This window comes from Andrena cerasifolii, chromosome 1, assembly GCF_050908995.1.
Source record: "Andrena cerasifolii isolate SP2316 chromosome 1, iyAndCera1_principal, whole genome shotgun sequence".
Taxonomy (NCBI): domain Eukaryota; kingdom Metazoa; phylum Arthropoda; class Insecta; order Hymenoptera; family Andrenidae; genus Andrena; species Andrena cerasifolii.
In genome coordinates this window covers 30,909,638-30,919,746 of record NC_135118.1, presented here as the reverse complement: position 1 = coordinate 30,919,746, position 10,109 = coordinate 30,909,638, and the positions used below count along the sequence as shown (strand labels likewise).

General features: G+C 40.6%; 1 protein-coding gene across 5 annotated transcripts in view; it reads left to right on the top strand.

Moving 5' to 3' along the window:
* The window catches only part of Shaker (potassium voltage-gated channel protein Shaker), a 342,093-nt gene that overhangs the window by 130,848 nt on the left and 201,136 nt on the right, over positions 1–10,109 (top strand). The window contains exons 1-2 of one of the 5 annotated variants that reach the window (XM_076824815.1): positions 5,793–6,572; positions 9,756–9,942. The exons of the other annotated variants lie outside the window; for them this stretch is intronic. Coding sequence (XP_076680930.1) covers positions 9,848–9,942 — 95 coding nt within the window. The 5' untranslated portion in view covers positions 5,793–6,572; positions 9,756–9,847. Of the gene's footprint in view, positions 1–5,792; positions 6,573–9,755; positions 9,943–10,109 lie in introns of those variants that run through there. 5 annotated transcript variants of the gene reach the window in all.

Genomic DNA, 10,109 nt, shown 5'->3' with positions numbered 1-10,109 from the left:
GTTTCGTTGCCGGTGTGAATTAAAAGGTGGAGCAGGCCAAAGTAGCAGAGGAAATTCATGTGAAGATGAAAGGGTTATGTAGTGTTTTTAGAAGGTTTTTTTTTCTTAGAGGCAAAGGGCAGTGCTGTTATTTATTCACGGCTGAACCCTTTGGTACAAAGAAAGTAGATGACTAATACATAAGCAGGAAATAGAAAGAATAAGCAAAGAAGAAATATAATGGAAGCGCATAGAGAGGTTAACGAGTTGAAAAAAAACGGTTTTCGAATTTCGGTATTCCGAAAAACCGGTTAAACCGATTTTCGAATTTTTACAAAAAAAATAATTAAAACAGTAAAAAAATATTTATACTTATTTTAAAAAAATTCAGCCCATTAAATACTTATGGAACAACAAATATATAAAAAAATAAAATATGCTCCATACGAAAGCAGTTAAACAAAACCTAAAATAACTAAAACCTGTACAAAATGGAAATTATAAATCTTTATTTCATTTGGTATTTTTCTTCTGAAAATATGAACTCATGATTTAAAGTCAAAATGTTAGGTTTTTTAAATTTAATAACCGGATTTTGAATTTTACAAATTTATATAAAAAAAAAACGATTTTTAAAAACCCGCAAAACCTACCCTCAACTACTTACACGTGTGGGCAAGGAATATGAGAACTTTTAATTCGCAATATATGCTTCAACTTATTTCGAATTTGCAAAATGAATTTGCACAGCTACATGCCGAGAAATGCGAAAGCTGCGCTGTGAGAAAGTATACACTTTTCATTGGAACGTCGCGGAAATTGTACACCGTTAGCAGGATGATAATCGTGGCGAAAATATATCGATTTCTTGCTGCAATTTTATCGCTGTTGATTTACGTTACTCTGGCCCATAATTCGGGGCGAAAGATCCATCGAATTTCCATCGCGACAGATGTTTGCGCGACGTCGATTGCACTACTGCAAGCAGCTTCCTTTCGAGGTGGGGTTGTAATCGATGGAGATTAAATATCGTACGTGGTGCATCGAGTGCACCACTCCATGCTGCGGTTCACTCGTACGTGCACCCGCCAACACACGCGCCAGATGAGAATAGGATGACGGTGCTCGCGCTGAAGAGTCTCCGATTGCACGGTCGATCAAGTATTCTCAGTCAGTTACAGTGTTTGGTAATTGGAAGCCCGGAGCCGCTCGATAAATATGAATGAGCCGCAGGCCGCTCGTCGGAAACTTTCCCAACATTCATCTACACGGTTTCACTGCGTTTATAACTAGATCGCGTGCTATTAATTATTTATTTCTGTACACTTCTTAAATTTTAAGGACTTGGGGACCTACTTTTAGGTTATATCCAGTACCTACATTGTTATCCCCAAAGTCTCGAGAATTTGGAGGTTAGTAGGTAGGACGAAACAGGTACTGCAGCTTCAAGGAATATACCAAGGTCGTAGAAGCTGCGAGAGTCCCCAAGTTTACAGTTTTAAGGTTTCGGAAGAAGAGGTTTGGCATTGCTGGGAGAGGGAGCGAAGGTTTTCCATAGTTCCAAAGTTTACAGCTTTGAGCTATCGCATGTTTGAGCGAAACAAGGTTTCTCAAAGTCCTGAAGCTTACAGCTTTGAGATTTCAGAACGAGAGGTTTGGTATTTTTTAGGGGAAATAGGATTTCCCCAAGTTTACAAACTTTGATGTTTCGAAACGAGAGGCCCGGAAACTTAACCTCCCACAAAATGGCCAACCGCTTCCTGCAAGACCTCAAAGCTGTAAACTTTGAGGCTGCCACAGCTTTTACCACCTCATTACACTCCTTCTAGGTACTGTATATATAGGAATCGGTAATTGAGGGAGAACTTGCGAGAGAGCGGGATTGGTTGAAATGCCATCTGGTGACGGAAAGCGGAGGTATCGCTACAAGTAGTATTGAGAAGACAATAGAAAATAACTTAAGCTTGCTGGGGATTAATAACGCACATACACGAGCAGCAAAGTAGAATGGGGTGTTTAATGTTCTATAGTTGCCCTTGTCGCGACGGTTGCACAGGATTCACGGTTAATCAACACGTTGTGTGGCCGACTTTTCATATAATAAGAAAGTGGAAAGGTATGTAGCTGCCCTCCGTGGGATAATTTACCCTTTCTGCCTGGGATTCAATTTACGACGGCAATGTCGCCCCGGTTCGGGCAGAAACGGAAGGGATGAGGGTGGCGTAGCAGGGGGTTGAAAGCGAGGGAAAAATTCTAGATCCGGCTGGAAAATGGAACGTTTCCGTTGATGTATCTAGTTAACGCGTTAGCAGGGGGAAAAGGAGCTTCCTTGGTTACCGATTGCCACTTATTTCACTATTCGATCGCGTTTTGTCGAGTCTTACTTCCTAAATGTTCGAAGTTAATACTGCCCTCCTTAGTTAAAATGTCCCATCTAGCATTTTACCTTGTTTCAAGAAATGTTGAAATATTTGAAGTTCTACACGTGCTTTACCTTTAAGAAAAGTTAGAAAACCTTAGAAGAATATAATTTTTTTTCAAGGACGACAGAAAAAATGATAAAACTTCTAAAATGCTAGATAAGGTAAATGTCCTAATACCTGGACACGTCCCAGTACCTGGACACTAGTGTAAATAATACTGATTATTACATTTAATATTCGCTTTATCCATAAAAGAACTATTTTATTCAATTATTCAGATATTTAAGAAAATATATTCATGTACATATATTTTTAGTAAACTCGTAACACTCGTAATAAAAATAAATTTTCTTGAACTCTCCAGTTTACACCATTTTAGTATTGCTCTTATCTGATTTGCTAAACAGCCTCTACTTTTTCTTAAGCGAATATTATTAATAATGTTTAGTATATTGGTACAACTATTACATATTTAGAAAAATGGTACCTCGTAGTATTTTTTTTTTTTTGATTGGAAGATTAAAATTTTAAATAAAGAGGGCAGAATACATTAACGACTTATTCTACTGTTAGTGTTTACATCTGGGGGTTACAATAACACACCATTTTGCTCGCATTTGATGGAGTTTTAGATCGTTCAAGGACATTATTTTTATGGCCAAAGCTCTTTATTTCGCGCTCCGTGGTTTTTTCTTCGTACTGTCTCGATCAATGTGAAATGAGGTCCAACAAGCTTGGCAAAAAATTGACGGTAATCCAGCGTGGAAAATAAACTGTGTTTGGCGACTTGAATATAGAATTTTGCTTTGAATATCTAGTTGACTATTGTGACACGAGGAGCCAAGTAGGATTACTGTGCGCAACCGTCTCTTTTTACGATGGTCACCTAACTGGGAAGACCTTAAAGGCCTTGCTTGGGCATTCCACTTACATTCAGTAACACTAAATTGAGCAGTGCCGATAATCACTTATGGATTGTATCGTAAGGTATTAAAGTATTTTATCAGGATGTTTAGGTTCAGCACTTCAAGATTTTTATTAAAGATTATATCGTCGCGAGACACGCAGCAGAATATTGAACACAAATTGCAGATAACCTGTACGCCTTCAAATAATCGGCGATTGGAATACGTTTGAGCACGTGCTGCGAGTACATAAATTGACCCGTATGTGGTAATTTATGATGCCTCGATTCGCAAAAGACAGAAAAGGATTATATGGAAGATTAACGGAATCTCGGTAACCATTCGCTTTAGACGAAATAACGCCACTCTCACTATATCTCACTATTGGTAATAATTCTCGCACGTGGTTTCTCGCTCAACGCTCGAAAGACGAATCTCGAGTGAATGTCGAATGACGAATGACGAAAGACGAATGCCGAAAACACGAATCAACGCCGCGAGTCGAGACGCTCTCTCTCTCTCGCCCCGCTTATGTCGAAGTCTCTAGATGGGCGCACCTCGTAACAGATTTCCGCATTATACACGCCATCTATTATGCAAATCTTACAGTATTAGCTGACAGTGAAACTGGTCTGACACTCATGAACTGCCTGGAGATACAATGCACATAGGGTATTCAAATTTTCCTCATAGTACATGGAGTATTTGTGAAACTAAATAGAAAACAATCACTAAATATGGATTTCAAGAGTATCCGTTCAAGTTATTAAATAAAATAAATTTATCGGGGCTCTTACCTTGTTAGAAGCACTAAGTTTTCCTTTTATTTCTAATCAAGCAATCTTGAATCTGTTGTAAAGGGACTTTCTCATTAAATCGCTTAAAAAATAGGCGACCCTTAGGATTTTTTTGTTGTTGAGAAAAGTATACAACTTGCAGTAGAACAACTTTATGGTTTTTATTCATACGTTGTTCAAGGATATGAACACAAATTTCTTTCATTTTCCTGTGGTGGTTCGATTTCTACGTGACGTTCAGTGCACTGCTACAACAAAAAGACTGAAGCCATCATAACTCGACGTAGAATTGTCTGAAATCAGAAAACCAAAAAAAATCTCAAATGTCGATCAAATTTTAGACTACATATTGTTTTGTTATTAACATTTTTATGCGTAAAATTACCCTCCTTTTAGCACTTCTTGGTTCAAACGTGTACCAAACATCGCCATTTTAATACATATAATACTTAAGGATTTTCTGACTTCGTGATTCCAGGCAATCCCACGTTGTGTCAGGATGGCTACAAATGAAAAAATATATTTTCATATCCTTGAATAACGTACAAATACGGGCACAGACTTTCTTAAACTTCGTAAACATCGTAAACTTTTTGGAAAAAAAATCCTTAAGGTCACGTATTTTTTGAGTGATTTGACGAAAAGCCTCCTTAGTTCCTTTCATAAAAAAAGTGAAGTGATCGCTACTATCAATTGTTTCTCTTTAGTTTTGCAACTTGAAAATGAATGCCTCTCATGTTCACCAACACTTTGTTACCTAATTCCTAATTTCACGAATACCTCTACAACCTTTGCACGATAAATTCACAAATACTCTGAAATTTAAAAAAAAAATCCATGGTCTCAGGCAAACAAGTAAATTCAACTTGAAAACATTAATCCATTTTTGATCCAGAACGAAATCATTTCGTCGACATCGTTCTCTTTCCGACCCCAACAGAGATCTGACAAAAGGAATCCACGTTGACATTGAGGACACTTTACTGGGTTAATGAAGATGGTACATTCTATACGTCTTCCCCTTAAATCTGTCTCTTTCCTACAAGTTGGCACACATATCAGCTGTCGTAATTGGTCGCCGGTAGGTGCTAATTTCGAGTCAAGGCGAGACATGAACGATAGCGAAACCCTAATTCACTGTTACCTAAGCATATTTCCCACAAGCCCACTTTTAACGCGATCCTTCATTCAGCCGTGATATTTCTTCTCAGTGGTTACAAGCTTTCTGAAGCCTTTTAAGCGTTTGTATTGTAAACCTTCGCGCCAGCCACGTCGTTGTCAACTATTGGCCCCTTTCTCTCTTTTCTCTCCACAAATGTCCCACAGACCGCATCCAAAATCCCCGACCGCTTTCCCCCAAACATTCTCTCACCATCTCTAAACCCCTTCCCTCAACCATCCGCCTCTTCTCCACCCTCCAATTTCACCCCCACAACCCTCATCAAATTCCACTCAACTACTCAACGCGAAAGTTTCATCAGCGAACTGTCCTTGATAAAAAAAACCCCAATCCGCCATTAAATTCAGGCCCGCTAGCTCCAGGAACAGAAGCTCGTCAGTGTTATCGATACGTCACTGAAGATACCCCGACGTAGCATTGGTCAGACCAATACGTCTGTCCTCGGGCCATCGCAGACACAATAGTTAGCGGTCGCTCGTATGCACGGCTTCAGTCCGTTGTTGGCGAAGATCTGTCCCGGGTCGCGCATCGATGACCGTTTCCTCACGTTTTCGTAGCGTGTCCGTTGCGCGCGTGTACGTCTCGCAGCTTTATAGCCCGCGAGGCCCGGTCCGATCGCCCTACGTTAATTGCTTAACCGGCCCACGGTACCCGCGTCTCGTTAGCCCGTTCGTGTCCGCAGCGTTTTTAGTGATTTTCAGTTGGAACTATAAGCCGGTTTCGCGTGGAAAACAGCTTCGATTCGTTTAAAGTGACCCCCGCCCCTGCAGCGCGCTTAATCCCCGCGGATGCATCGAGAAATTAACCTGTTAATGGGGTCGTTCCCGAGTCGGCCACATCCTTCTATTTAGGAGCGATTAAAGGTTAGCTATTTGTGCCCGCGACCAGCGGCAATGTGACCCCATTGTGGCGCTGTAATTATTAAATCTTCGCGGCGTGTGGGTTCATAGTTGCCTGGTTAGCTAGGAGTAGCCAGGTGCGTTGCCTTCTTGTCGTTACCTCGTGCCTTGGTTCGCGGTTCTAATTCACGCCCGCGAGCATGAAGCTGCGAGGAGTGGTCGGCTGATAGCCTGGCTCTGTGGAGAGCCCTGGATCAGTGTGGTGGTGACTTTTGCGCCAGAGCAGCTACGATGCCCTGGTAGAGTGATATGGGTTTCGGAGCCCTGGTCCTGGACTCTGTGATCCTGCTCGTCGTCAGCAACATCGTTCTCCGCTCCCTAGACATCTGCCGCGTCTGCCTGCCCTACTCCCTGGTTCTCACGGTGTTCGTCGCCAGCGCTATCTACTTGTAAGTACCGTCCACGCACTACTTGGCGAGAGGTAAAGCTAGTGTCCCCCGGATCCCTGTGATTCGGTTACGTGTCAGCCACGTAGCTACTCTGCAGAGGAGCAGACTTTCCACGCTCTTCGCGAGTTTTAACGTCTCCTGGGGGCCCGTCAAGCTCCAAGCGATCTCTTGAATCGGCAAGTGACGATAGTGCGGTTAGGTTCGGAAGGATTGGCGAGGTTATGTTTGGTGGTGGAGCTGTAGGGAACTCGTGGAATCATCTAGAGGTGAATGTCAGTGGCGGACTGGGTTTAAAAATATTGGTTGCCTGGAGACGAAGCAAGCTCATTCACAACTGTAAGGCTATTATTTAATTCGTACGAGAAATAAATAAAATTTTTCTAAGAATACATATGTGGCAAAAATATAGAATTAAAATTTTTGTGAAATAAATGTAGATTTTTTAGTAATCACAGTGGTTAAGGGGGCCTACTTGCCATCGGGTAAGCTGATACCCTGGTCAGTCCGCCATTGGTCAAAGTAGATAGGTTTGAGGTTAGTCGGTTTGAAGGAATATAAGGAAACTTGGACTTTATTCAGAGGTGTTTAGAATAATTTCGCTTCCTTCGGTTCAGTTCGATATGCGACCGTAGGTTTTTCTATTTCAAACAGTGCTACCAACTTCCAAATTCTCTACTTTGATATACAGTAACTCCCAAAAGTACCGTCCACCTTACATGTAACATTCTAATCCACATTAATATAAACCTTCATTAATATAGGTTACTTTTCTTTTGGGTGCACACAATTGCAAAATTGTACAGTCTATTTAAAAATGTATTATTGGTCGTGGAAGTAGTAAAGATCGTGCAAAAAAATATTCGTCAGAATTCAATATTTATTAAAATATACCAATGCGAATTATAACGGGTAATTTTGAATTTAACATTACTCGAATGAGTAAAATATGTTATACGTGTGGCGGATAGTTTTGTGAGTAACTGTAGCTCTACCACCAAGTATACAGGATCTTAGATCTGCGATGAGTGTTCGCAGACCTTCGACGACGAAAGAAGAAGCCGCAGGATCCTATTCTATCGGTCACGCTTTAACTACGCACGTGGAAAACAGAAGCAAAGAATAGAGAACGGAGACGAGGATTAGACGGGGACGTAGCATTTTTGTTTGCGTAGCGAGCGCGAGGAAGGACCACACGGTTGTCGTTATTAGCGACGGGCGACGATCGAGTTTCGCGCGATTAAAAACCGAGAAGGCAAGCCGATACAGTCCCGCTGGGCCTCGTCGAATTACGTGTCCCGAGATAAATAGAGTTGCTTTTCCCCCCATCGAAATGAGCCTCGGGTAGGCGTCTCGTTATCCGAGTAGATTAACCCTTTACGGTCTGACCAGCTTCTTCGATTTCTGCACTTCTCGATTGTCCTTTTTCTAATTAAAATCATCTTCTGTTTCTTTCTGCCGAGGGGTATGCGCGAAATGAGAGGATTAACCCCTCGCCTTACGATTTTTTATGTCATTGCACGCGCTGGAGTTGACTATTTAATTTCCGCGTTGGGAGAATGCGCGCTAGTGCCCTCTGGATAAGCGTCTTCCAAGTACGTCAATTAAAAAAAGAATAATACGCAACTAGAGGAGAAACGGGAATGACCTAAATTATGTGCGCACATTTAGCGACTGCACAGATCAAACAGTGCGGCACGCACTCGTGGGTTTCGGTTTTAGTATGTCATCGGTAGCGAGAGTGTCACTGGGTGTTGTGAGGCAAGGGGGTAAGAAGCGGAGCATTTTAAACATACCACTTCCTTTTCGCGTGAGTTTGAATGTTCGCTGTCGCACGTGTTCTGACTATATACGGCCATGACTACTTTTAGTCGGTGGAAGTTTGGAGTATAGCTGAAAATATTCGAATAGTCGAATTATTCGAATAATTTCGAATACGAATAATTTATTCGAATAATGTTCGACTACGAATAATTTATTCGAATAATGTTCGAATACGAATAATTTATTCGAATAATGTTCGAATACGAATAATTTATTCGAATAATGTTCGAATACGAATAATTTATTCGAATAATGTTCGAATACGAATAATTTATTCGAATAATGTTCGAATACGAATAATTTATTCGAATAATGTTCGAATACGAATAATTTATTCGAATAATGTTCGAATACGAATAATTTATTCGAATAGTACGGAGTATTCGAGTAATTCTGGGTATGTATTCGAATAAATCTGAGTATTCGAATAATTCGAAGTATTCGAAGAACTCGAAGTATTCGAAGAATTCAAAGTGTTCGAATTACGGATTGTACCGAATACGAACCGAAACGTGAAATATTTGTTCCCACTTTATTGCGCTATTCTTTTGATATTGAACTTCAAAATTATTTGTTTTTCAAGTGTTAAATTTGAGACTGTATTAATCCTTGGTAAAGTTACAAATTTTGAAACGAAAGGTGTAAATTCTATTTAAATTCAGAGACGCACAAGATTCAGTTTTAAATTTTTTAATTTTTCAGTTTTAATTTTTTTAATTTTCCAGTTTTAAATTTTTTAATTTTTCAGTTTTAAATTTTTTAATTTTTCAGTTTTAAATTGTTAACACTTTGACAGCCGCACCTTTGCCAATAAACTTACGCCCACTGTCGATCTTTTTCAAATTCATTGGTTATCGAAAGGTATCAAAACAGCACATTGCAAATACAACATAAATCTTTGAATGAGATAGTAATAAATGGACTAATATACTTTATATACAAAACTATATCTAACGCATATAGTTGAATTCTTCGACTCGCGGAAAGTGACAGACCGAAATCCTGATACCTCGCATACGTGACAGTGGCCATCGAAGTGTTAAGCAATACTCGCAAAGGTAGAGGGTTTGAATGAAATTTTTCCATTTCCCTCGTCTAGCTTTGTACAATTTTCACCTCCGCGAGGTATTCCCTGCAATACAAAATATTTGGAGCATGAAACGTTAAAGTAGGAGGTGGTTCTAATAAATCACGAAAACGTCAGACAGTTGTGCTTCCTTGTGTTATAATGCCTCTCATTATAATGCGTGTCGAACCGCGAAGGGTTAATCAACGGGGACGAAATTATCCTTGCACATTCGTCCCAGCGAACGAGAAAGCCTTTATGTCTGTAGGTCTGTAAGGATTCCTCTCTTGATTCAGGCTACGAAGCGAGATGCCGCTATCACGAAAGCCTTTTACGCGATGTCTTGCCTAGCACCAGCTACCGGGCCGGTTCGAATGAGCCAGAGAAGATGACGAACTGGATCGAGAAATTGTTGTTCTTGTTGGTGATACTACCGGGCGGACAGGGCGACCACCGTAATCAGTTGCCACGGCGCAAGAAGCGGTGACTTGTAACGCAAAGCTGCTCAAGCTTCTTTTTCCTTGTCTTTGTGCTCCCCTTAGAGCTTACGTATTAAGGCGGATTCACAGCTCAGCGGCATCAGCACGAATGGCAAAAAATACCTTCATGCTTAGCTCGCACTTGTCCGAGTCAGTTAATCACACTGACAC